The sequence below is a fragment of the Bison bison genome, unplaced genomic scaffold, assembly GCF_000754665.1.
Source record: "Bison bison bison isolate TAMUID 2011002044 unplaced genomic scaffold, Bison_UMD1.0 scf7180017864312, whole genome shotgun sequence".
Classification (NCBI taxonomy): domain Eukaryota; kingdom Metazoa; phylum Chordata; class Mammalia; order Artiodactyla; family Bovidae; genus Bison; species Bison bison.
Genome location: NW_011494884.1, coordinates 2,408,163 through 2,436,032, shown reverse-complemented (window position 1 = coordinate 2,436,032; position 27,870 = coordinate 2,408,163). Strand labels below are relative to the sequence as shown.

Below are 27,870 nucleotides of genomic sequence, written 5' to 3'. Positions count from 1 at the left end.
TTACTAACTGGAAAGTGTGCCACTAGTGATCTGAGAATTACTGGATCACATTTCCATGTTAGCTAGTGGGTTATTCATGTGTTGGAAGCACAGAATAAATGACTGCTTCCTCATGCCCCTTCCTGGGCAGTGTGTGCTTGAACATCGTAACATGTATATGCACTGATTTACTAGCAGAAACTGCGTTTCCCTTCTGGTAAAACAGTGCTCAGGCACCTGAAATGGCTTTGCTGCTTCCTGCTTCTTAAGTGCTAGGTGAGGCCGATTCGGCTTGGCCCAGTATCAAGGGTTCTGCAATTGGAACAACTCCTAGGTCTGCCGCTAACAGGAATGAGCCCTCAACCAAGATCCTTAATTTATTTCCACCTCACTCTCTTACTGAGAAAATGGAAAGATGAATGGCCCCTGCATCTTGTGTGTGTGTGTGAGTGTGTGTGTGCGTGTGTGTGTGAGAGTCACTCAGTCATGTCCAACTCTGCGACCCGATAGACTGTAGCTCTCCAGGCTCCTCTGTCCAAGGGATTCTCCAGGCAAAAGTATTGGAGTAGGTTGCCCTTTCCTTCTCCACCTTGCATCTTAGGGTGGTGGTGAACGCCCATGTGAAATGTGAGCACTTGGGAAGCACCCAGGAGGTGGGGCTGGCCAGTTTTTGTGTCATCATTATTTGTTTAGCCATAATTAGACTTCTGTTTGGAAACAATCAAGTCTTATTTATTAGGCCTTCTTTTAGATTTTTTTAAAGTGCGGTGTGACACTCAAATAATTACTTTTGTATGTAAGCAGAACGCTTTAGAGACTCTCCCAGATTTGATAAGCCCATTAGGAAGTGGTATTGACCTGATTAACTTGCATCTGAAATGCACGATTTCCTCCCCACTCCCACCCCACCCCTCACTTCAGCTGTTTGTGTAAAAGAACAGATGGTTGTGTCAGAGCTGTGGTGGGGTCCTCCCACTCTGTTTTGTGTCTGCCCTCTCCCCTCAACTTTATATTCTAGTTTTCCTTTCGGGGAGGCATGACAATAAGCGGCTATGTTAGTTGGGACTTACATTTCAAGTGACAGAAACCCATTTTCAATTTGCTTGGTTACAGAGGGAATTTCCTAGTTGCATACTGGGTACATCATGAGATCCAAGTGGTGCTAACCTTATGGGGACCTGGGGCACTGCAGTGCTTGGGGGCCCCCGTAACATGTCTGGAAGCCCCTCAATGTATCTCCTCGACTCATTGGCTGCCAACTGGCTGCCCATCACGGGGAGAGCGCTTTCCTTTTGATACAAAAGTAGGTTTCAGTTAGTGTGTAAGTAACTTGTCGGAGATGGCAATGGCACCCCACTCCAGTACTCTTGCCTGGAAAATCCCATGGAAGGAGGAGCCTGGTAGGCTGCAGTCCATGGGGTCGCTAAGAGTCGGACACGACTGAGCAACTTCACTTTCACTTTTCACTTTCATGCACTGGAGAAGGAAATGGCAACCCACTGCAGTGTTCTTGCCTGGAGAATCCCAGGGACGGGGGAGCCTGGTGAGATGCCGTCGATGGGGTCGCACAGAGTCAGACATGACTGAAGCGCCTTAGCAGCAGCAGCAGCAACTTGTAGTAATGTTAGTAGAGGAGACTGAGCTTGATACGCAGGTGAATAGTCATCACTGGTTAACCGTTTTTTACCCATTAGGTGTTTGTCAGTCAGAAGCATAGACTCTGGGTTCTGTCCTCAGCTTTGGGGTAATCATTTTCATCAGCTGTTCTAACTCTTCACCTTTGACGTCTCATTTTGGATGATAAACTTATGCCTTGAAATAACTTTGGAATCAGCCCTTTGTAAATGTGAGGCTATGACACTGGTTAGTACTGCTGTTAACAACACTCATTAGAAACATTGCTGGCCACGTTTAAGGATTTGTGGAGGGTTTTTTTTTGCTATTTTTTTAAAAACAGACTTTATAAGATTTCTTACTGGTCTTGTTTAAATGGAAAGGAAACGTGACTACTGAAATTCTACGGCTGTAGTGAGGAAAGTGAGGAGGGCGTCCTGCAGGTGAGGGCATCACTCTGCGAGGTTGAGTCGCTTGTCCCACATCACCTGCCTTTCGGAAGGACAGGCTTGCTGTCCTCGCGGAGTGAACAGGTTCCTGGGATGTGAGAGTACTCCCGTGTCTAGATTCCCTCTTGTCCTATTTTAGTTGTTAAAACATGATGGCCCAGCACACCCTCTTTTCCAGGTGCCAGTGCCAAGGTAAACAGAACTTCAGATGAAGGACGCCAGGGGGACACCTGTCTGAATGGGCCGACACCACAGTTCCCAGAGCCTCCCTCGCCAGCGGGTCCTGATGCGTCTCCAGGTGTGGCTGGTTTCCATGACAACCTAAGGAAGTCTCAGGGGACTAGTGCTGAGGGCATTGTTAGAAAAGAAGCTTTGCAGTCCCTCAGACTCAGTCTTCCTATGCAAGAAACGCAACTGTGTAAGCATCTTCCTGCCGGGCTCTCCCCGACCCCCTCATTCCCCATCCCACCCCCTGGGCCCCTGTCACTCACCATCCTTGAGAGGCACAGGCCCTGAAGGGCTCGTCCCTCCGCCGTTGCTGTTTTATCACCGTGGTGGGTTGTGCGTTTAACAAATAGCTCCATTTCAGAGGGGAGATAGGCTTTGTCACAGCCTGATGGTGACAACGGCACTGGAGGCCCCAGTTTGAAGGGCCTGTGCGTGCATGTCTTCCATCACCCGGGGTGGTGAGCAAGCAGCAGTGGGGATTTGATCTTGCCAGTTACAGCTTGAAGGCTTTCTTTTATGAGTTACTTTAATCAGCCTTTATTTTGTGCTAATCCCTGGGGATTCAGGGGCGAATAAGTTGCAAACTGTCAGCCTGAGAGCCCTGAAGCCTCCAGGCTTTTCTAACATGCAAGTTTTCACACACAGACTTGTATAATCTTACCTAATGGGGTCATTTCACAGCTGCAGTTGTTACACCTCATCCCTGCTTCAGTACTTCCTTCCCTCCCCTCCAGGTCAGCCACCTTCTCACATAGTGCCTTACAGGCCTCTGAAAACAGCCAGGTTTGGAGGATCATTGTTCTTAAAATGGGCCTGTGTCCTTCACATCATTGCATGCTCTTCTTACCTAGCGCTGTCACCTGGAGATTGCCCCACGTCAGTTGATGCAGCTCCACATCCATTCTTTTAAGGCTGGAGGAGCCCCGAGTGTGGCTGCATGCTGCAGCACTGGTGCTTTCATTTCTATGCACTCCATCCCAGGAGCAGAACTCTTGGTCAGAAGCAGTGGTTGTGTTTATCTCCATCATGGGTGGTCACATTGCAAGGGCGCTGATGCCCTGTGAGAGGACAAAGATGCTGTTTCCTTTCGGTCTTCACCAGTCTGCTGGGTGTGCAGCAATGCCGCCTTGATGTTTCATTTGCAACTTGCACTCCCATGCTTACTAGAGGGTGTTCACAGGAATTATTTCATTATGCTGTTTGGGTCACAGCATACTTTAAACAGCCAGGATGCTGTGTGAAATCCTGGGTCCTGACCTGAGGGCTTTGTGAGCTCTGGCCCCAGGTTCTCCTGCTTTTCCCCTGGCCGCCCCTCCCAGGAATGTGCCCAGCCCTGAGGCCATGCCTCTGGTGGTCTCTGCCATCTGGACCACTTAGTAATGTGAAAAGTAGGTAAGCTCTTTCATATGAAACTTACTTGAAGAGTATGAGTGCACAATCAGTAACAACACTGGTGAATTCCTAGTGAAATCTTGGTGACTGCTCAGGTTTTAGGGATTATTTAAAACAACAGCAGCTTCCCTCCCAGAATTCATATTTGAGGATGGTGCCACCCAGGAAGGGGCTCAGTTATGGCATTCCTCTGCTCTCACCAGCCCCTTGGCCCTGAGCTGGGAGGCCTGGGTCTTGCCTTCCTTTCACTCACTGTTCAGCTCTTTTTTTTACCCAAAGTGAAAGTTTGGGTTTTAGATATTTTAAATTTTGTTAGCTGCCTGAAAGTTGTCAGCGTAGTTCCCCTCTTGTCCCTGAGCATGGCCCTTGGACTGGAGTCGCCTCGGGTATGAAACTGAGGTAATCTGCTGGGACGTTCCTGGGTAAAGAAGGCGAGTTTGGTAGCATGTTCCTGTTTGCCGCTGCTGTCTGTCATTCCATCAGGATTGCTGTTCGTGTTCCTCTGTAATGTAAGGGAGCAGAGTTAGAGCTTGGTGGGAGCCTCAGAACACTCACACGGGCACCAACTTCAAGTTCAGTTCTTTACTTACAAAAAGGCGCAAGTAGCGCGCGTCCTGTTTTTTGGCAGGATGCCCATAGGTGACAGTGTGCTGCTGGCGGAGGCACCATGGCTGTGCTGGGCCACTGTGTCTGCCACCAGGTGGATCCTGTCTGTGGTCAGTGTCCAAGGCTTACAGTTCTCTCTCCATTTGCAAACAGTTCTTTCAAACTAGACAGCCATGTGTTATTTAAAGCTAAATCATATTGGTAATAAAACGCTAGACAGCCAAGCTGCTCTTCTGATTTATCTTCTGTGTCCTGTTGTGTTGTGAGTTTCTAAATGGCCGTTTCCCCACCTCAGGCTCAACAGAGGCTTCGCTGCCCCTGGAGAAGGAGGAGCAGGTCCGACTGCAGGCTCGAAAACGGCTGGAAGAACAGCTCAAACAGTACAGGGTGAAACGCCAGCAGGAAAGAGTGAGTCTCCCTCTCTCGAACCAGCTAATGGAAAAAACAGCAGTCAGTCAGTCATAATTCTAGGATCTGCTGTTGATTTCTCTTTGCTGGGATGGGCTTGTGTGTGTCTCTGCAAAGATCATCTTTCTCATGTAGCTCCCACCCTTTGAGGAGATTCCACGGGGCTCTGGTTTCCACCCCTCTGGTCCTTCTTCCCTCCAAATAGGCATGTTTTATGTCTAAATCTGCCATTAGAAAAGCAGAGGCAGCGAACATGTGGGTGTAACTGCTCTCTGTACTTGAGCAGCCAGTCCTGGGTTTGACTTGTTTACTGTGTAAGTGATAGAGTTTCTACTGAACTTTGCTGTACAGTGTTAGACTGTGTGGCATGTCACACACATGATAAGCGTGTGCATGTATGTTAGTCACTCAGTCACGTCCAACTCTTCGCGATCACATGAACTCCTCTGTCCATAGGATTCTCAAGGCAAAAATATTGGAGTGGATTGCCATTTCCTTCTCCAAAGTATGTGCATAAGCTTTGCTAAAATCAGTTTTTTTCAGGTATGAAACCCTCATTAGAATACTAATGAAAATAGTATTTTTAATCAGTCAAGTGATTAAAGACTCTAGGAAGTCAAGACTCTAGGAAAGGAGTGTGTGAAGGTTCACTTCAGTCTTAATCCAAGTTTATCGTGAAGTTGAGAAATTTCAAATTAAAGGAATTTGAAACTAAATGAACTAAAAAAAAACACGCTTTAAAAAAATAAAACACTTTCAGTGAATGATTTAGTTGTGACAAGTCCCTATCAGGGTTGGCTCTTTGTTTTCCCAAGACAGGATCTTGGCTTTTCGAGTGTCACTACTCCAAAGCCAATGTAAACAGACTGGAAGAGCCAGCACCAGGCTCTGAACTGACTGAGGCTCCCACCCGGTCAGGGGCATTCAGGCATCTATCCAGATGGCCTGTCAGAAAACCTTGCAGTGACAGTCAGTAGTCAGGAGTTATGTGCACCAGGCAATGTTAATTTCCCCACAGATGAGACTCAGTCAGGTAAAGAACTTGCCAAAGGTCACTAAGCAGTAAAGTGGCGGAACCAAGATACAGACCAGCCAGTGTACATACGCCCCGTCCTGTGCACAGCCTGCCTCTCAGGTTTGCACCGCAAGTCCAAGCTCTGTCTGGGTCATCCAGCATTAGGCAATTAATGTGTCAGGAGTTCAGGGTGAAATTTAACATCAGTTCCCATCTTTAAAAATTATATGTACATGGGACTTCCCTGGTGGTCCAATGGTTAAGAATCCACCTTGCAATGCAGAGGACGTAGGTTTGATCCCTGTTCAGGCAACTAAGATCCCACATGCTTTCAGGCAACTAAGCCCGCAAGCTGCAACTACAGAGCCCGCATGCTCTGGAGCCCACGTATCACAGCTGGAGAGTCTGTGGACTGCAACAAAACCCACAGGATGCGACCAAAGATCTCGTGGCACTAAGAAAGACCCAATGCAGCAAATTAAAAAACAAAACAAGCAAGCAAAAACAGTTAAACTAAGAATGTGCTTAGTGCTTAGTTGATCAGTCATGTCTGACTCTTTGCTACCCCATGTTCGTGGGGATTCCCCAGGCAAGAATACTGGTGTGAGTTGCCATGTCCTCCTCCAGGGGATCTTCCCAACCCAGGGATCAAATCCAGGTCTCCCGCATTGCAGGAGGATTCTTTACCATCTGAGCCACCAGGGAAGCCCAAACTAAAAATAAAAAGATATTTCTTTAGGAATGTAGTTCATACTTAGGTCTAAAGGTTAGAGAGGATGAGTGAAAGTCCCCCTGTTTTGTAGTCTGGTAAAAACTTTGAGAGCGTCAAAGTTTTCCTTCATGTAGAGGCGAAGATTGTGCACAGGGGGAGCACCCTCTCTGTGCTGCTCTTTGCTCTTCACGCGACCTTTCTCACACACCTGTCCTGCCTCGGCGCAGTAGAGACCCTCCTCACCCTTTGTAACTGTGCGCACATACCAGCATTGCATTAACCAGCCCGAAGTGATCAACATTTTAGGTTGTTTCTAATTTTTTGAAATTGAAAACAATGCTGCAGTGAATGTTTTGTGTCTTGGTATACTTTTGTGGGTAAATCCTTAACTGTTAAATTATTGGGTAAAAGGTTTTATGTATTTGTTAGTTGATAAGGACTGGTTTACATTCCATTTAGCAGTCTGTAAGACTGCTAGACTTCTCATCTTTGGGAGCATTAGAAATAATAAAAATTGAATCTTTGTTCTCAGATAGCTGAGAAAAAAAGTACTTCCTAACAATAAGGAGATCAGCCCTGGGATTTCTTTGGAAGGAATGATGCTAAAGCTGAAACTTCAGTACTGTGGCCACCTCATGTGAAGAGTTGACTCATTGGAAAAGACTCTGATGCTGGGAGGGATTGGGGGCAGGAGGAGAAGGGGACGACAGAGGATGAGATGGCTGGATGGCATCACTGACTCGATGGACGTGAGTCTGAGTGAACTGCGGGAGTTGGTGATGGACAGGGAGGCCTGGCGTGCTGCAATTCATGGGGTCGCAAAGAGTCAGACACAACTGAGCAACTGAACTGAACTGAACTGAACAATAAGCACCTTTTTACATATTGAGTGTCTGAGTGTCTTTGTCAGCCTTTGTCTGTTTTTCAGTTTGTCTTTTTGCTGTGTTGGTACTATATATGAGGAAATTATTCCCTTTTAGTATTTTTGCAAATAATTTTTTCTTAATTTTCCATGACTTCTTTTCTGGTATATTTTTTGCTGCACATCAGCTTTTTGTTTTTGTTCATTTTGGCTTTGCTGCTCAGCTGACAGGATCTTAAGGGATTGAACCTGAGCCCCCTTCAGTGGAAGCTCAGTCGTAACCTCTGGACCACCAGGGAAGACCTTGCACGTTGGATTTGAACGTTTACATTCAGAACTTTCAGTCTTCGCTGTTACTTCTTTTAGGGTTTATATCATATTTAAGATCTTCCCATTTGAAGGATATAAATTCACCTCTTTTCTTTTTATTACTAAAAGTAAGAGATAATGTAAAAAATTTTCATAAGTTGTGTTTTTTATTTTATTATGTAGATATAATCCACTTGCTTGGATGGAGGCGAGAGGTAGGAATGAGCCTCTTTGTGGACTGCTGGTCAATTATCTCAAGGCTGCTTATTTTGTAGTCTGTCTTTTCCCTTTCTGGCGTTCTCCCTTAATATCTTTAGACGCCACCAATACTTGGGCCAGTTCTTCGGCTGTGTTCTGTGTCATCAGTCCGTCTGCTGCTTTTCTTGGTCTCTGTGGCTCTAATTATGGCAGCTTTATAGTGTGTGTATCTGTCTGGGAGGCCCGGTCAGTCTGTCGCCCCATATCCCTTACTCTTCCTCACTGCTCCGACTCACTTATCCTTGCTGCTGTGTCATAGCATCGTTCTGAGATGCTCCTCACCCACCTGGTCCCTCACCACTTTGGGACTGCACTGACTTTATAGAATAACATGAACTGAACATTAATTTGTAAAAGAAAGTCATGTTGATTTAGCATCAAGGAATGTCATCTTCTCACATCCTCAGCTTCATTCAAGGCCAGTTGGGAAGTTCTAGCTAACACAATGATATGAGAAAAAGAAATGAGAGATATAAGTATTAAAAAATAGGAGAGGGCTTCCCTGGTGCTCAGTGGTGAAGAATCTGCCTGCCAGTGTGGGAGACATGGGTTCGATCCCTGGTCTAGGAAGATCCCACGTGCCGTGAAGCAACTAAGCCCATGTGCCACAACTATTGAGCTCATGCCCTAGAGCCCAGGAGCTGCAACTCCTGAGCCCACATGCTGCACCTGCTGAAGCCCACGTGCCCTAGAGCCTGTGTTCAGCAGCAAGGGAAGCCATCACAATGAGAAACCCATGTACCACAACCAGTGAGTAGTCCCTGCTTGCCTCAACTAGAGAAAAGCCTGTGCAGCAACAAAGACCCAGTGCAGCAAAAAATAGAAAGAAAATTATTTTAAAAAGAAAAAGAGAAATGACATTGTTATTTGCAGGTGTTGGTAACACCTTAGAAAAATGTTGGCGAATCAACTGAAAATTGCTATTATTATAAATTTATAAAAATATTATAAAATAACTGGGGTTCAGAAACTGTAAGTTTGAAATACAGATATGAAAAGTAGTTATCCTCATATGACCAGTTATAAAATTAGAGGGAAAAAAGTAATATTTACAGTATCAACAAAATAATTTCTAAGTATCAAATGGCAACAAAAATGGTTTAGAATCTAGATAAAACACTACATAAGTTTCTCTGTGGAGGATCATGCAAATAGATATGAATAAATAGAAGGAAAATGCTCATTATCCCGTAAGTAATTATAAATTTATGGTAATTCTAATTCAACAGGACTAATATTTTAACTTGAAAAATTTAAAGGTTTATCTAAAAGATAAACATGAGAGAATAGGCAGGGAAATTTTGTGAAGGAGGTGTGATGAGGAAGGACTTGCTCTAGTAGGTGTTTTAAAATGTCATCAGGTCACAGTTATGACAGGCCTGTGCTTGGACTTTCCCTGGGATGGACATGGAGGAGTGAGGTTAAGAATGGAAGGCCCGTGACGTGGGAGCATGGCGGGAGGGTGCTCTGTTTATGTAATCGGTATGGCCTTTCTGGGTGGCGATTTTTGAATGCTGCTTGTCAATTTTAAACATAATTTTTGTACTTTTTTTTCCTCTTCAGTCCAGTCAACCTGTAACTAAAACGAGACTTTTTAGCACACTTGATCCTGAACTCATGTTGAACCCAGAAACCTTACCAAGGGCCAGTGCCGTGGCTATGACAAAAGAATATTCCTTCCTGCGCACCAGTGTCCCTCGGGGGCCGAAGGTGGGCAGCTTAGGGCTCCTGGCACATCCTAAGGAGAAAAAAAGTTCCAAATCAAGCAAAATTCGGTCTCTGGCTGATTACAGAACTGAAGATTCAGACGTTCGGAATTCTGGTGGAAATGTTCCAGCTCCGGACTCTACCAGGGGCTCCCTGAAGCAGAACCGAGGCAGCGGGACATCAGTGGTGTCTGAGGTCAGCCTGTGCCCCGAGGCCGACGACCGCCTGGAGAATGCATCCCTGACTGGAGACAACGTGTCCGAGGCTGACGGGACGGAGAGTGATAGCTCCTCCTACAGCAGCGTCTCCGCCCGCGGGACACCAGGCATCCCAGCGAACATGGGGGGCACGCGTGAGGTCCCCTACGTGGTCAGTGGCAGGGAGATCGCAGTTGGAGCCCTGGGCCAGTTCCCCTCCATCTCAGATGTCCTGCAGGCTGCAGCAGCCGAGCACCAGGAGCAGAGGCAGGAGGTCAACGGGGAGACACGAAGCCGGACCAATAGCATCTGCAGCAGGTGGGTGACGCTGGAGCCCACGAGACACCACCTTCCCCTCAGAGTTCCACGCTCACTCCTTAACATTTGATTTATACACTCTCTGTTGCTTTGTTAGAAAAGAAACTGTGTCTGATGAGTGCTCACCTGCAACGTTAAGGTATTCTGCTTTCCAGGATTTGTTGCATTGATGTGACATGGACTCACGTCTCCATAAAGGTGTTCTGGCCCTGTGCTGGCTGTAAAGGCCCTACTGTGGGCGAGAGTTTGAGCTTTAACTGTCTACTTAAATCTTTTTACTTATCTGTTTTTTTAAAAAAATTAGGGAAAGGGCTTAAACCTAAGGACTTGACCTAATTTTAAAAATTAGAAAAGATGGTTAAGAATTCATCTTCCAAAGCAGGGGATACAGGTTTGATCCCTGGCAGGGAACTAAGGTCACATGTGCCTCAGGCCAACTAAGCCCAAGTGCTACAACTAGAGAAAAGCCTATACCACAGTGAAAAAAAAAAATTTTTTTAATTAGGGGAGAGTAGCCAGAGGGGTATGAAATCTGGAGAGTATGGACAGCATAAAGGAAGATAACGATCAATTATATGCCCACCACCTGATCCTTTTGTCTTTATCCTCTAGTGTGTCCCTGGAAAGCTCTGTTGCTGAAACTCATGATGAAATGTTACAGGTTCTTAAAGAAAAAATGAGACTCGAAGGACAGCTGGAAGCTTTATCATTAGAAGCTAGTCAGGTAATTGAAATTTGATGGATGTATTAATGTGCCATGTCTTTGGAAAGAATGTGCAGTTTCCTATTCACTACACACCAAGTTTTACACATGTCTTTAAGAAGAAGCTTTATCATCATTAGCAGCCTTTTCCTCTGTAACCATTTATTTTTCTCTGTTCTATTTGTCAGCCTTGGAAAGAGGTATGCTAGTTTCCCACTCTGACTGTGGGGCTTCTCCCTGTATCTCTGTTAGGATCTGCCTTGGATACCTCCTAGCTTTGCTATTAGAGACCCAACAGTCCATAACAGTTCAATCTTTTGGAGTGGATTTCACCTCTTTCTGGCTCAGTGAAATTGTCATCTTTGTCCCTTTAGTAGTTTTTGGTTTTTCTGGTACGAATTTTGCTTTATCTGGTTAGCATATGCCTGAAAGATCATTTTCCACCCCTTAATTCTCAGCATTCCTATCAATAATCAGAGTAAATCAGTTCAGCTGCCTTTGACCCTCTGCACTTGGCAGGAAGATGGCAAGGGCCTGGGGAGGTGTCTGGTCACGGCAGTGGGGTAGAGGGTGGGGGCTGTCCCCTCAGTAACCGGTGCTGTGGGGATGTGGGGAGGGCACCCACACTAGAATGCTTGCTCTGCTGTATAAACTCCAGACTCAAGAGCTGATTACTGAGGTTTCAAGGTTCCTTTTGGTTGTACACTGTTTTCACTTTGTCCTATGGAACATGAGAGATACCTGGAGTAACAGGCAAGTTTGGCCTTGGAGTACAAAATTAAGCAGGGCAAAGGCTAACAGAGTTTTGCCAAGAGAATGCACTGGTCATAGCAAACACCGTCTTGCAACAGCGTAAGAGAAGACTCTACACATGGACATCACCAGATGGTCAATACCAGAATCAGATTGATTATGTCTTTGCAGCCAAGGATGGAGAAACTCTATACAGTCAGCAAAAAGAAGACTAGGAACTGACTGTGGCTCAGATCATGAACTCCTTATTGCAAAATTTAGTCTTAAATTGAAGAAAGTAGGGAAAACCACTAGACCATTCAGGTATGACCTAAATCAAATCCCTCACGATTATACAGTGGAAGTGACAAATAGATTCAAGTGACAAGTAGACAGAGTGCCTGAAGAACTAGGGATGGAGATTTGAGACATTGTACAGGAAGCAGTGATCAAGGCCATCGCCAAGAAAAAGAAATGCAAGAAGGCAAAGTGGTTGTCTGAGGAGGCCTTACACAAAGCTGAGAAAAGAGAAGCTAAAGGCAAAGGAGAAAAGGAAAGATACACCCATTTGAATGCAGAGTTCCAAAGAATAGCAAGGAGAGAAAAGAAAGCCTTCCTAAGTGATCAATGCAAAGAAATAGAAGAAAACAATAGAATGGGAAGGACTAGAGATCTCTTCAAGAAATTTAGAGATACCAAGGGAACATTTCATGCAAAGATGGGCACAATAGAGGACAGAAATAGTATGGACCTAACAGGAGCAGAAGATACTAAGAAGAGGTGGCAAGATTACACAGAACTATACAAAAAAGATCTTTATGACTCAGATAACCGTGATGGTATGATCACTCACCTAGAGCCAGACATCCTGAAATGTGACGTCAAGTGGGCCTTTGGAAGCATCACTACAAACAAAGCTAATGGAGGTTATGGAATTCCAGCTGAGCTATTTCAAATCCTAAAAGATGATGGTGTGAAAGTGCTGCACTCGATATGCCAGAGAACTCAGCAGTGGCCACAGGACTGGAAAAGATCAATTTTCATTCCAATCCCAAAGAAAAGCAATGCCAAAGAATGTTCAAATGACCACACAATTGCACTCATCTCAGTTCGGTTCAGTTGTTCAGTCATGTCTGACTCTTTGCGACCCCATAAATTGCAGCATGCCAGGCCTCCCTGTCCATCACTAACTCCTGGCGTTCACTCAGACTCATGTCCATCGAGGCAGTGATGCCATCTAGCCATCTCATCCTCTGTCGTCCCCTTCTCTTCCTGCCCCCAATCCCTCCCAGCATCAGGGTCTTTTCCAGTGAGTCAGCTCTTCGCATAAGGTGGCCAAAGTACTGGAGTTTCAGCTTTAGCATCAGTCCTTCCAAAGAACACCCAGGACTGATCTCCTTTATAATGGACTGGTTGGATCTCCTTGCAGTCCAAGGGACTCTCAAGAGTCTTCTCCAACACCACAGTTCAAAAGCATCAATCCTTCAGCACTCAGCTTTCTTCACAGTCCAACTCTCACATCTATACATGACTACTGGGAAAACCATAGCCTTGACTAGACATACCTTTGCTGGCAAAGTAATGTCTCTGCTTTTGAATATGCCATCTAGGTTGGTCATAACTTTCCTTCCAAGGAGTAAGCATCTTTTAATTTCATGGCACTTATCTCCCACGCTAGCAAAGTAATGCTCAAAATTCTCCAAGCGAGTCTTTGCCAGTACATGAATTGAGATCTTCCATATGTTCAAGCTGGATTTAGAAAAGGCAGAGGAGCCAGAGATCAAATTGCCAACATCTGTTGGATCATAGAAAAAGCAAGAAAGTTCCAGAAAAACATCTGCTTCTGCTTTATTGACTACACCAAAGCCTTTGACTGTGGATCACAACAAACTGTGGAAAATTCTTCAGAAGATGGGAATGAATACCAGACCACCTTACCTGCCTCCTGAGAAATCTGTACTCAGGTTAAGAAGCAGCAGTTAGAATCAGACATGGAACAATTGACTGGTTCCAAATTGGAAAAGGAGTACATCAAGGCTGTATATTGTCACCCTGCTTATTTAACTTATATGCAGAGTACATCGTGCAAAATGCCGGGCTGGATGAAGCACAAGCTGGAATCAAGATTGCCAGGAGAAATATCAATAACCTCAAATATGCAAATGACACCACCCTTATGGCAGAAAGCAAAGAGGAACTAAAGAGCCTCTTGATGAAAGTGAAAGAGGAGAGTGAAAAAGCTGCCTTAAACCTCAACATTCAGAAAACTAAGATCATGGCATCTGGTCCCATAGCTTCACAGCAAATAGATGGGAAAACAATGGTAACAGTGATAGACTTTGTTTTCTTGGACTCCCAAATCACTGCAGATGGTGACTGCAGCCTTGAAATTAAAAGACACTTGCTCCTTGGAAGAAAAGCTATGACCCCACCTAGACAGCATATTAAAAAGCAGAGACATTACTTTACCAACAAAGGTCCCTCTAGTCAAAGCTATGGTTTTTCTAGTAGTCATGTATGGAGGTGAGAGTTAGACTATAAAGAAAGCTGAGTGCCGAAGAATTGATGCTATTGAACTGTTGTGTTGAAGACTCTTGAGAGGCCCTTGGACTGTAAGGAGATCAAATCAATTCATCCTAAAGGAAATCAGTCCTGAGTATTCATTGGAAGGACTGATGCAGAAGCTGAAGCCCCAGTATTTTGGCAACCTGATGTGAATAACTGACTCACTGGAAAAGACCCTGATGCTAGGAAAGATTGAAGGCAGGAGGAGAAGGGGACGACAGAGGACGGATGAGATGGTTGGATGGCATCATTGACTCAATAGACATGAGTTTGAGCAATCTCTGGAGGTTGGTGATGGACAGGGAAGCCTGATGTGCCGTAGTCCATCAGATCACAAAGAGTTGGACACAACTGAGTGATTGAACTGAACTGATCCTCCTGGAATTTGATTTGCTCTTCAGCTGTGTCCAAGCCAAGATCTTTGTGGATTGTTACCGGTGCAAAACTTGCTGGCATTTCTGTGAAGACACTGATTATACTTCCTATAAAATTTTATTGCATCTGCTCAGTTAGCTTCTTTTCTTTGGGTATTTGTTCTTCTGTTTATTGTATCTGTTTGTCTTCGCAAGGTTGTTTTTCTCTTATTGTATGTTGATGTACAGCTGTACATCAACTTTTTGCATTTTGAAATTGCTGTACATCCACATCCTAATAGGGTGACTTTAGGGTGTGTGAGAGATGCTGAAGGGCTGGAACTGTGCCCTTTGCTCCCTGTCTCTTCTCTGGTGCTCCAGGCGCCTGGGCCTTCTCCTGGCCCCACCTTTCCTGTCACTTCCTGCTGTGTCCATCAGACAGGGGTCCCTGTGGTCCTGCCACCTAGCACAGATGGTGCCTCAGGCTGCTCTGTGCCCCTGGCTACAGCCCTCAAGGCCTCATGGAATGGTGCCCTTTCCCAGCTGATGTGTTCTGTGGGTTTGGTTTTTCCCAAACTTGTATCTGGCTGCTCTCTTCATCTATTAGAGATCCCTGAGCTCTCAGGTATTCTGTGTGTGTGTGTGTGTGTGTGTGTGTACACGCTTGTGCGCTTTTTTCTTTTTTGAACAAACATGTTTTCCAACATCCTTGTGGGCGAGAAGGTGATCGCAGAGCCTTCCCCCCATGCTGGCCTGCTCAGGTGCCGCCATGCAGAAAACAAGCACATTCTGTCTTCACCCCACCTACCTGCCTGCAGGGCCTGGTTGGAGAAACCCCTTCTTTGGGGATAGCTGTAATGCTGGAGTTCCTGAATATTTTGTACAATGTGGCGCTTTCCTGTAAAGGCCACCTGTTGGACACCTTTCTTTGTCTCACTGGCTGAGTTTTGGCAGCCCTCTTATTAGGCAGGGCGGAAGTGACTTATTTCTCCAAGAGTCAGCATGGCTGTTTGTGGGTCTCTCCAGGCACTTAAAGAAAAGGCCGAGCTGCAGGCGCAGCTGGCCGCTCTGCACACGAGGCTGCAGGCGCAGCTGGAGCACAGCCACAGCAGCCAGCAGAGGCAAGACTCACTCAGTTCAGAGGTGGACACCTTGAAGCAGTCCTGCTGGGACCTCGAGCAGGCAATGACTGACCTGCAGAACATGCTGGAAGCCAAGAATGCCAGCCTGGCATCCTCCAACAGTGACCTGCAGGTGGCAGAGGAGCAGTATCAGAGACTAATGGCCAAAGTGGAGGAGATGCAGAGAAGCATCCTCAGTAAGGACAACACAGGTGAGCGGTCCCGCATCTGCCCCTTCGTTGTATGCAGGTGCCCAGGGGCTGTGCCCCTGGAGGTTTCGTCTCATCTGCTCCAGTTGTTCAGTTGCTCAGTCGTGTCCGACTCTTTGTGACCCCATGGACTGCAGCACGCCAGGCTGCCCTGTCCTTCACCATCTCCCAGAGCTTACTCACACTCATGTCCATTGAGTTGGTGATACCATCCAACTATCTCATCCTCTGTCATCCCCTTCTCCCTGTCTGCTCTGGGGACTGACCTACTGTCCCATCAATGTGCTGAGGGGTTATTGTCCCTTCTAATTTGTACATGAAGTGTCCACTTGCCTAATGGAGGGTTATCTTTGGTTGAACTTGTGGAATTCTGCATGTTTTTGCATGCGCGTCAAAGGGTGGCTTATGTCTTAGAAATGGACTTTGGACGCTTAATGGTTAGATGTAATTGTTTCCACTCGTTCTGCCTCCCTAGTCGTTTGTTGCTTGAGGGGCTAGACCGGCCTGGTTATTCCAGCATTGCAGATGCTGTTTGGAATATTTAAAAGCAACACTGAGACCAGTGACTAGTAAATATTTCTTTTTCCTCCATAAGTTCAGATTTTGGGTCTAGCTGGGTCCCTAGGGGAGCCCCCTTCTGAATGATAGACAAATGAAACAGTGGAGCCTGGGAGCCTTAGTGGTAAGTGAAGGACTTGTGGGGTCCTTCCCTCGTGCTCTCTGCTCATCCTGGGGACACACACTCCATTCCCAGAGTCCATGAGCCACACATGTCCAGGCACCAAGAACCTGGTCTGTGGGCTCAGCATCTCCCTGTGCACTGCGGGCAGGAGAAGGGTTGGGGGTTGGGGATGGGGAGAAGGGCACTCAGAGCCCAGGGGAGTGTCAGCCCAGATCCTGGTCCTCCAGAAGCCTGGATAGATGACACCCTCATCCTTGAAGTCTGGGATCCTGAGAGATGGGGAGTGGTTCGGCGGGGTGGCTGTGAGGGACCAGGTCTGCCCATGTGGAGTCTTGGTCGTAAGACTTGTGAGACTAGGTTTCAGATCTTATGACAGAAAAGAAAGAGTGACAAGCTGCTATCACAAGAGCTTATCCTGATACTGGGGACGGGGGGAAGTGGTGGGGAGCACCAGCTGAGAAATATAACAGCTGACTGTTTTTAGTCTCCGGGCGTTTCATGATACCCAGTCCCTTAAGAAAATTATTAATATAATGTTCAAAAAGTTCTGTAGTGCTCGGGTTGCAAGGTCTGACCTGACCAGAGCAGGTCAACAGTGACCTACACCCAGTACAGCGCCGGCTGGGTGGGGGATTCGGGGTGTAGGGGATGCTCCGGTTGCCTTCCTAAAGCCCTACCATGCTGAACTTTGAGGCACATCTGTTCTCAAGGATTTCAAGAGCAGAGGTTGGATCTCCCAAGATTAGGGGTCATGAATCCTGTTATTTTTTTTTTTGTTTCATTTTAAATTTTTAGAATTTAAAATTGTACGTGTTTTCTTAAGTGTTTGGTGAAATTTATTTTTTAAATATTTGACTGGTTTTGTTTGGACTATGACTTGGGTTTGTGCTGTGATTTCTTGTCTGCTCCCCCTGCCATCATCCGTGTTAAGAGTTGACCATATCAGCAAACCAGTGGAGTTTCTTGTGGATACCGTTCCTGAGTTTGTTGATGACTCACAGACTTCATCAGGCCAAAGTCTTAAGCCAGAAAGTTCCCAGACACACAGTCGCTCTCCCTGTTTGCAGATTCCCTAGTTATGAATTCACCGACTCACTGAATTTAATCTACTCAGAGCTCTTTCCGGTTGTTTACAGACAGGTGCAGAGCAGAGAACCGTGGGGGTTGCCTGATGTACAAGGCTCAGTTTTCCCAGTTCACTTCTTGTTCCCCAAGTGCCCTTTTATGGTCGATTTAGTGCCATTTTTTTGTTTATTTTTGTGCTTTTGGGGATGGTTTTGCTATTTACAGTAAACCCCAACACTGTCTGGTGTTGCTAAGTGCAGGATGGTTTTGATGCGCTTTTCAGAGAAAATCCTTACGCTAGACAAGCTTCATCCAGGCAGAGGTTGGGTGCTGTCGGCTGTCAGTTCAGTGTTAATGAATCCACAGAAAGTGAAGTCAGATGTCTTTCAACAGAAGCACATGTAAAACAAGGTTTTGTGTTAATTAGTTGATGAGAAGTGACCAGACCCCAACTTAAATGGGCCTGCTCCAGGGTTAAGTGCCCTCGCTTGCACTTCAGACGTCGCGGCTGAAGAGAAGGAGAACCAGCGGGTCCCCGCTCTCTGCGGAGGCCGGGCTTCCCAGGCCATGCAGCGGCCTGAGCACTGTGCTTGCCTGTTTCAGTGCACGACCTGCGACAGCAGATGACAGCCTTGCAGAGCCAGCTACAGCAGGTGCAGCTGGAACGCGCCACACTCACCAGCAAGCTGAAGGCATCCCAGGCTGAGATCGCGTCCCTGCAGAGTGTCCGGCAGTGGTACCAGCAGCAACTCGCCCTGGCCCAGGAGGCCCGGGTCAGGCTGCAGGGCGAGATGGCCCACATCCAGGTACGGCCCCCACCATGGCCACAGGGCCACACTGCATGACTCGCGTGGAACACTTGCTTTTCCTCCACATTGAAAAGACTTCTGAGTTTATATTTCACAGAGACGTTTTGTTAAAATCTGCTGACCACCCGCCTAGCTCACACCCCATGACGTGTAGTCACTGCCTTCTGTGATCTTCTGACACAGCTTCTGCTAGAGCATTTTAAATTCTAAAGTCGCCCTCTCTGGGACATCTTGTGTTCCTGGCTCTGACTAATCCATTCCATCCCCTCTCTGAGGGGCGCCTGGTGTCTGAACCCAGCTATCAAATGCATGCCTGCTGGGGTCCTGAACCTCTTACACCCCGGCTCTCTCACCTTTCACCACCTCCTGTCTCATGTTTCTGACACGCAGAGAGCACGGTACACGCTGCTTCCCAGCGGAACCTCCTTCCTCCAGCTGCGTGATCACCTGATCCTTCCAGAAAACACTCATTTCCCAGACCCCGAAGTAAACACTTCCCACTCTGTCTTTCCATGTTGTTAGGGTGCAAGCGTGTTGGCACCTGATTCTGCGTCAGTGGGAGCAGGTGTGGGTCCAGGTCTGCAGGGTGCTCTGGAGGCACTCGGGAGTCGTAGGCAAATTGCTATAATACACTTTGCCCCAAATCTCAGGGTTTGGACTAATTGGACCGATTGTGAAGGTGCCTTGGTCAGCCTGTCTTCTCTTTGAATTTTGTTGTGGGTTTTATCACCTCCCTTTTTTTTTTGGTCCAGATTAAATATTGTAATTTAACTTGTTAAAATGTTCAAAACATTGAAACTTTATTTCTCAAGTGGAGAATATGAAGTACTTACTTCACCAAAAACTCCTTTTTAAAAAAATCTGTAATCTACAGATATACAAAAATTCTATGTGTTTTTTTGGCAGTACCATTTCTGGTAATTTTTATTTTCATTCATAAGTTTTCTAACAAAAATTAATTCTTAATCAGAAAAAGTTATCACAATATATTGCTAAATGAAAACAATTATAAAACAGTAGCACAGAATGTGATTCAACATATGCTGTTTAAAAAGAGGACCGTGTAGATAAGCATTTGTTTACATAAAGTGTAGGTGGAAATAAATCATTGCAAGTCAATGCAATTTTGAAGCTATTGTGGATTTTTTGATGCATAAAAACGTTTAAAGAAGCCAGATTTATGTGTCCTGACATAAGTCAGAAATGGCATTTGGAAGACAAAAATGGAAGATTCCAAGGGAATGGCAGTTTGAGAACCATAACTGCTTTATTCAAATACCTTTGGCACCCAATTCCTTAATTAGAGTGTGTAATAAGTTTTTGCCCTCTTTTCCCAGTAGCATAGTATGTCCCAGGAATTCTCAGGCGAGAGGAAAATGCAGGGTGGTCTTTATTCTTTTGTTACCTTGAAATAAAATCCCGGCAAATTATGCTTTCCCTTGCTCTGGGCACCTTCTATTTTAAACCCTGAAGCTCACAACATCTGGCCGCACCTGGCACCTTACAAGTCTTGGAACATTCACATTGGCTCTGGAAGGGATGTCCTTGAAGGTCTGGGTCAGACACTGAGTGGATAGCCAGCGCCTCTTCCTGGGAATGGCCAGGGTCAGCCTGATATGTCCAGAATAGTCGGACATTGAGAGGGCAGGGCCCAAGATGTGTCTCCCCATAGGTCCGTTCATTTGATGGTTAGATTCCTGGCTGTCCCTGCCACCCAGATGAGGCCCCTCACCTCAGGGGCTCAGAGATGTAGCTGCAATGAAAACTATTGTGCAGGTCTCGCACCGTCATAGGGGTGATGAGCACTGAGTTCTGGGCTGCCGGCTAACCCCTCTTAAGCACACAGAAGCTGGGTGGCCCAAGTGTCACAGTGGCTGCCAGCAGCGAGGCCTGGCATGGAGGGGTCCTGGGGAACGGCCCTCCTGGGTGCCAGCACTGTGCAGAGACCCTGAGGCCACCAGAGTGAGGGACTGGACTGGGCTGGGCTTGTGTTTGAAGTCTAGCAACCTGAAACTTTATGTTGTTTTTCTTTGAAGGTTGGACAGATGAGCCAGGCGGGTCTTCTGGAGCACCTGAAGCTTGAGAACGTGTCCCTGTCCCACCAGCTGACGGAAACCCAGCAGAGGTCCATCAAGGAGAAGGAGCGCATTGCCGCCCAGCTCCAGGGCATTGAGGTGGGCCAATCTGCTTCTGGGTCTTGGGGTTTGGGTATTTTTCCTTTACATTGATCAAGAAAATAAAACAATACACACACATACATGTGAACATTGGTACTATATATGTCCGTATGTCCGTATATCTTTTAAAATGTCCTTTTTGAACCATCTGCAGTGATCTAAGGTTTCAAGATTCTGTCCCTCATGTTCACTCTATGCCCATCCCATCTCTTGTCTCTTGAGTTGTTAGTGGTAACCTGTGGCCCTTCTCTGAGCTGCCATGTGGGCCAGCCTAGTTCAGCCCTCAGCCTACATTAACATTTCACCCTCCAGCAGCCATGAGGAGTAGTTAGAACCATGTTCAGCCATCTCCGTGGATTATCCCAGGGGAAGGAGATGTAGAGGCTTTGAACTCTGCTCTTTGTCAGCTCTGAGGCCCTGGATTTAATATCTTAACCTCTCTGGGTTTTGTTCTTTTTGTATTAAATGTGGATAATAATACCTGCTTGACAGGCTTGTTGGAAAAGTAATAAGGGTCTGCGGCATCCTGGCAGTGTATTCAGGGCAGTTATATGCTGAGAACATCAGTGGTCTTTTAGAAGCACGTGGAAGGTTGGCATCCTGTTACAAGGGTGGTCCCTGTCTCCCACATGCACCTTTGTCCTCACAGATGATGTGGGTGTTAAAAGACAGTCATGTTTTTGTCAAACATATGTTTCAAGGGCTCAATATCAAAGAACTGAGAAGATTTTAAGTTATAAGCTCATGTTTTTTCCCTAAGAAAACACCCAGGCGTGTTCAGTCTTATCTACATAGTCATGATGAATGCCGTATTTGCCCCATTGGCCCTGATCTCTAGTTGTACCAAGTGGCATCAGGAAATAATCTTGTGGAAGAGAGTGTGCCGTGTATCTCACCCCAAAGTGGGGATGTTTCTGTACAGCCTGTCTTCACACAAGTGGTCGTCATGGCGGTCTCATTCATCACTTTATCCCAGTTCTTAAAACTGAGTGGACTGCTTGCTTCTCTCTTCAGCCGGGTCCAGGAATCAGCAGGGGAGTTGTGGGTAGAGGAGTAAGCGGCTAGCCTGTCTCATGGGCAGCGGGAGGGCACCAGCTTTCTGCCCTCTTGTCACTTTTGGGCTCTCTGTGGGTCGTGGACAGGTTAGTGATGGAGACCAGGGCTTCTCTCCAGGGTGGTTGGTTTGTCTGCTGAATCTGTAGCCATCAGGTTATCCTGCTTTTTAAAAACTATTTCTTTATTTTGACCGTGCTGGGTTTTCCTTGGCACACGTAGGCTTTCTCTGGTTGCAGGAAGTGGGGGCTGCTCTCTGTTGCAGTGCACTGGCTTCTCGTTGCCGTGGCTTCTCGTGTTGTGAGGCACGGGCCCTAGGGTGCACTGGCTTCAGAGGCTGCAGTTCCTGGGCTTTGGAGCACAGCCTCAATAGTTGTGGCACACGGGCTCAGCTGCTCTGAGGCGTCTTCCCGGAACCTTCTCTGGGCCCGGAAGATCTTCCTGGAATCTTCCCGGCCCAGAGATCAAACCTATGTCCCCTACATTCGCAGGCAGATTCTTTACCACTGGGCCGCCAGGGAAGTCCAAGTCCTGCTTTTTAAGAAATGCTCTTTCTTCTGGGCCCAGGCTGACATGTTGGACCAGGAAGCTGCCTTTGTGCAGATTCAAGAGGCGAAGACGATGGTGGAGGAGGACCTGCAGAGGAGGCTGGAGGAGTTTGAAGACGAGAAGGAGCAGCTGCAAAAGATGGTGGCCTCAGCGGCGGTGCTGGAGCAGCAACTGGAGCAGGCAAGCACCTGCTGGGGCTCTCGTCACTGCCCCAGTGCCACGGCTGGCCTCACGGTGCTCATTTGTGCTGGTCTGTCCATCTTCTACTCATGTTCTGTGCCACAGCTTTACACCGAAGGCTGCCTCCAGAGCATCCATCCAGATTGTTTAAAACCTGAGCACGGAAAAAGTAAACTCTTGGAGCACACGGTGTTTTTGTTCAAGAGCAGTCACATTGACTTTGGTTCCTTCTTTTCCAGGTGAAGTTGACTTTGCATCAGCGAGACCAGCAGCTAGAGGCTTTGCAGCAGGAGCACCTGGACCTGTTGAAGCAGTTCACCTCAACGCAGGAGACTCTACAGACTAGAGAGCAGTCCCTGGGGGACCTGCAGGTGCGCTACGATGAGCTGCAGGCCAGGCTGGATGAGCTGCAGGGGGAAGCTGCCTCCAGAGAAGACGCCATCCAGGCCCTGCAGAATGAGAAGATCGTCTTGGAGGTGGCTCTGCAGGCAGCCCACAGCAGCAGGGAGGAATTCGATAGAGGGGTGAAACGCCTGGAAGAGGGGGCCCAGGACACGTCGGACACTTTAGAGCAGTTGAGACAAGAATTAGCCATCAAGTCCAGCCAGGTAACGCAATTGCTGTCACTTTGTTATGAATGGAAATCATGCATACGAGAAGTAATCCTCATTGTCCGGCCATTCGTTTTATTTGTTTGGTCCTATTTTGGAACACCTTGCTTTCTAAACATGGAGGAACACTTGCAGGGCAGGGCCCAGGGCTCAGTGGGGAAAGGGTCCATAGCCTCTAGTGTGGTACTTCCAGTCCTGGGTCAGCGGCTGGGTGTGGAGATGGCTGAGAACTAGAAAACTGAATTGATTGAGGCTTTGAAAGTAATCTGCCAAGAAATGCTGGTTTCAATCTGCCTATGATGAGGAGCTCAGACTTGGGAAAATCCACTTAGAACTTCGATTTTTTTTCCTGCCTGACTTTAGTGTGACCTCCAGGACACATCGACAGAGTGGGTGAGGGTGGGGAGATGGCCTGACTGTCCCATACCTGGGAGCTGCCATGCTGTGATGCAAGCAACCAGTAAACAAATACAGAACAAGAAAGCTGCAGGGTGTGGAGGAAGCAGAATTAGTGTCGGGGACAATGTTGTCTTCAAATCCTGTTCCATGAGCATCAAAAGGAAGTCAGTGACATGTTTTCTCTCCAGGGAGTAGGTGCACTTTTTCTGCAGACACTGACTGACTGTTACCTTCTAGGACAGGATGCTCAGGGGCAGGTTGTTGATGCCTCTGTGCACATGTGTCCCCCGGAGACACAGGGCCCTCCTGAGGGAGCTATCAGTGTAACATCTGCACTCATGTCCCTCATAGGTGGAACACCTGCAGCAGGAAGCTGGCGCTCTGAAAAAGCAGACACAGAAAATAAAGGAACAGTTTCTTCAACAAAAGGTAAGAACATATGGTTAGTTTTCTTCCCACGAAACAAGTGCATGAAGAAAATCCTATATGTTTAATCTTTTCACTGAAAAGAAATCGTTCAAGAGGAAGGTAACAGCTTGGTTCCAGGTTTTTTAAGGCACTTCACTGATTCTAAAACACGCATCTCACCCCTCCCATTTTTACATCTCTGAAGTCAGGTGCATTTTCAGGGTGGGCTTGGCATCTATATCTCATGGATCGTGTGCCCTGCCATCATGTAGCGTGAGCACATGTTGCTTCCACAGAGCCCCAAGCGTCCTGTTCAACGTGTCTTTGATAACTTAGGTCACACTACAGTCTAGCATTGAAATAAGGTTTCACGTTAGTGAAGCCAGTTCTGCTCTGGAGGAATGAACACAGAGTGTCACCAAGGGTTAAGGAAGGGCGACTGAGAATGTTAAAAGTGGTGGGGGATTTTATCACTGAGATGCAAGCAGGGGTGCCTTCAGAAGTCAGGCAGGGCAAGTAGAGGGAGAAGGAATGGCTACATTCCCCCAAGAAGGTAACGTGGTCAGGAAGCCCAGCAGCTGGCATAGTTGCTGTGTGTCTCACCCAGACCTGTTGAGGAGTGTAAAGTTGTGACATCTCAGTGGGCGGTATCTTGCATTTGGTGAAATACATTATCTTTCGCTCCCCAAAAGTGTTGTAGGTGTAAGCGGTGAGTGTTTTTGTTTACGCCATTCAACCCCTTGGTTTGTTTAAACCCCATTCAACCCCACCCCACTGGCTGCAGCTTCTGTCTTTGTTGGGCAGGTGATGGTGGAGGCCTACCGCCGCGACGCCACCTCCAAAGACCAGCTCATCAGTGAGCTGAAGGCCACGAAGAAGAGGCTGGACTCGGAGGTGAAGGAGTTGCGGCAGGAGTTGATGAAACTTCAAGGGGAGAAGAGGTCCGTGGAGGTGGAGCACTCACGCCTGCAGAAGGAGATGTCACAGATCCAGCAGCAGGTGGTGGATCTTGAAGGGCACCTGCAGTCCGCACAGAGGGAGCGTGATGAAATGGAGACGCAGTTACAGGTTTGGGGGTGTCTTTGATGTGTGAGGGTTCAGCTGAATGTGCCTGGGGCTGTATGGTGGGTAGGCAGGGACATGTGGAGAGGTTTTTAGAAAAGTAGCCTGGAAAAGGCCCTCTTGGAGCTCAGATGCTGGGGGGTTGGGAGGGGTGGTCCAGGCAGAGATACAGCTGTGAGGGAGCTACTGAGACAGGCCTGGAACCAGCGTCTGAGAGCTGGAAAGTCAGCAGAAAGCCAGGGGGCTGCTGGGTGTGGGATGGCACAGAGTTCTGTGCGGGTGCCAGGGTGCGTGAGGAATACGCTGGTTTGTGCTCTGGGTTCTAAGTGTGGTGCAGCCGGATTTGCTGTGCATGCCCGAAGGCCCCTGTGGTCGAGGGGAGGCAAGCGTGGAGGCAGGAGCCCGTGAGAGATGGAGGTGGCAGTATCAGAGAGGGTCTCTGGAATGGGACGGGGAGAGGGAGACCTCAGGCCAGATTCCTGCAGCTGAGGAGCATGTCAAGTGTGAGAAGCTGAGGCAGACGGTAGACCTGGGGAGAGCAGTGGGCAGGGAGTCAGACCAAGGGCTTTGTCTTACATGTGATGTGTCAGAAATCCCACAAGCAGGGCAGGTGGGCTGGAGGTCACAGCTGAGACTGTGAGAGTACAGGCGGGACAAGAGGGCTGGGAGCTGTGGGAGCACAGGGCTCACTGAGGGGCTCGGTCTATGAGGGCCGAGCTGGGACTCAGGGCTGGTGTTCACTGCACAGGAAGAGACAGGGCAGCAGGTGAGGCCAGAAGGGGGCACAAGGCTGCTCTGAGGGGCTGGGAGAAACCAAGGAGGGGCCTGGGGACTCTCTCAGCGAGTCCAGTGGGGCCCCCGGGTGGGATCCGGAGGCCAGAGGTTTCCCCACTGGCCAGTTCTTCTCACTTGTTTCCTTACCACATTCCTTGGCACCAGCAACTCAGGATGCTCCTAACCTTTGTTAAAGTGGTCACTTACCTCAGGCCCCTCTGTCTGGATCTTCCTCAAAACCCATGTCCTGTAAGGCAGCCCTGAGAGGGCGCTGTTTACCTGCGAGGAAGCCGATCCCAACATTGGGGCTTCAGGTGGAAGGCCTGACGCTCTTCATTTTGTCTTTTCCTGTCTTTCTTTGAAGTCTTTGCAGTTTGATAAGGAGCAGATGGTTGCTGTGACGGAGGCCAACGAGGTACTCAAGAAACAAATAGAAGAGCTGCAGCAAGAAGCCACAAAGTATGTGGGCAGGGCGTGTGCTGGGGGAGGTCAGGCGGGGTTATGAACCATGCAGGGAACCCCAGTACTGTCTGTCCAGCCCTCACTGGTTCACACCAGGGGACCCCAGCACGGTATGTCCAGCCCTCACTGGTCTACCCCAGGAGGCTTAGATGTCAGAGTCCAGATTTAAAGCTGCAAAAGTGATTCCGTCCAGACTTGACGGTTACACGTGGATGTGCTAACATGTCCTTTCACAAACACTCCCCCGTCTGTGTTTGTTTTTGTTGCTTTTTCATGTCAAGAACTTGTTGCAATGCCCTTCCTGCCCCAGCTCCCTGCCCAGGGTGGACGCTTGTGTTGGTCCCCCTCAACCCATGCCAGGCCCTTCCGCTCCCAAGGCGTGTCCCGCAGCCCTCTGCTCTGGTCAGCCGCTGCTTTACGGTGAGCCTGAATGTTGAGTTTCTTGCTGCTGATCAGGAGGATCGCTGGAAGCCTTTCTTTTTGGTAGGAAAGGACTCTTTCTGCCTCCACCAAATCATTTAAACAGCTCCAAAAGGGGAGCAGGGCAGTTGAAATGCAGTGCTGGGCTCCTCAGGAGCACCCACCAACCACATCCTGAGGAGGCAGATCTGGGCAGTGGCAGAGCTGGACAGGGTGGAGCCGGGACAGCCTCCGTCTAGAGCCCTGGAGGAATGGGGCTCGGATGGACATGTACTTCGCGTGTGCTTGGTGCGGCACGTGAATTCAGAGGTGAGCTGAGACTTCCTTCCGTCTCTGCCACGCCCAGGGCCATCACCGAACAGAAGCAGAAGATGAAGCGTCTGGGTTCAGATCTGACCAGCGCACAGAAGGAGATGAAGACCAAGCACAAAGCCTATGAGAACGCAGTGGGCATCCTCAGCCGCCGCCTGCAGGAGGCCCTTGCAGCCAAGGAGGCAGCTGAGGCCGAGCTGAGCCAGCTGAGAGCCCAGGCGGCTGCCGGCGGCAGCGACCTCACCTTGCATGTGGGTAACTCGTTTGCTTCGGCCACTTGCAGAGACTTCGTGTAGGGGCATGACATTTATAGGCAACTCCTCTCCGAAACCCTCTTAAGAGGGTCTAGAAAAACGGTGTGGGGTAAGCGTGTGGGGATTGTTTTTCTCAAATACCTCGTGGTCGTGAAATGACCAGGGACCCTGATGAAGCGTGTGGAGTGTCCCCTGCTCGCTCCAGTCCTCCTCTGCCTCATTGTGGGGAAGAGGCTCTGTAAGTAGGTGAAGTTCTGTGAGTGCACGAGTGCGGCATGCGAGGGTTCAGGGTGAGGACTGGAGAGTCCAGAAAAGCTTTTGGGAAAGGTGACATCTGAACTCATCTTCAGTGAAAGGGGGGCATCTCAGCAGAGGGGTGCTCCTGTGCCGGCTGTGCTATGCACTGGGTCTGGAGGGCACGGGGCTGGGTGGGTGTCTGGCTGTAGGGTAAGTTTGGGCTGGCTCTTATGTGAGACAAAGCAGACTGAGACCTGACCACTGTCCTGTTGGAAAGCCCCAGGTGGAGGCGGTGGGGAGCCCCAGGGGTAATAACGGTACCTGAGGTGCTGGGAGCTGAGTGGAGGTGGCAGGATGGCAACAGGAGGAGCTGATGGGGAGGCCTCACGGAGCCCAGTGCCCCGTGGAGGCCAGTGCCAGGGGAACAGGGGTCGGGGTGGTGCTGGAGACAAGCCCGTGGGACAGACAGTATGTGCAGCATAGTGGATGGAAGTGGCTATGAAACGCTTGGGGTCAGAAGAAAGAGGGAATGTGCACATGGCAAGGGTCGAGCGCCACGTCCTCTGGAGCCTCTCTTCCTAGTCCGGCGTCCTGAGGGAGAGCCTGTGGGAAGGAGGGCAGGGCAGCAGGCAGGCGTGCTTGTCCTCTGTGTGTGTGTGTGTGTAGGGGGGTGTGTGTG

General features: G+C 48.2%; 1 protein-coding gene across 5 annotated transcripts in view; it reads left to right on the top strand.

The window, feature by feature from the left end:
* The window catches only part of GOLGA3 (golgin A3), a 47,098-nt gene that overhangs the window by 7,129 nt on the left and 12,099 nt on the right, over positions 1-27,870 (top strand). For 3 of the 5 annotated variants that reach the window (XM_010852457.1, XM_010852456.1, XM_010852458.1), the window contains exons 3-15: positions 2,221-2,460; positions 4,564-4,676; positions 9,396-10,054; positions 10,667-10,778; positions 15,434-15,740; positions 18,088-18,290; positions 20,330-20,467; positions 22,091-22,252; positions 22,492-22,860; positions 23,614-23,691; positions 24,475-24,738; positions 25,871-25,965; positions 26,735-26,951. In XM_010852457.1, the coding sequence (XP_010850759.1) occupies positions 2,221-2,460; positions 4,564-4,676; positions 9,396-10,054; positions 10,667-10,778; positions 15,434-15,740; positions 18,088-18,290; positions 20,330-20,467; positions 22,091-22,252; positions 22,492-22,860; positions 23,614-23,691; positions 24,475-24,738; positions 25,871-25,965; positions 26,735-26,951 (2,957 nt within the window). The remainder of the gene's footprint in view (positions 1-2,220; positions 2,461-4,563; positions 4,677-9,395; positions 10,055-10,666; positions 10,779-15,433; positions 15,741-18,087; positions 18,291-20,329; positions 20,468-22,090; positions 22,253-22,491; positions 22,861-23,613; positions 23,692-24,474; positions 24,739-25,870; positions 25,966-26,734; positions 26,952-27,870) is intronic. The other 2 variants (XM_010852460.1, XM_010852459.1) reach the window with 1 other exon arrangement.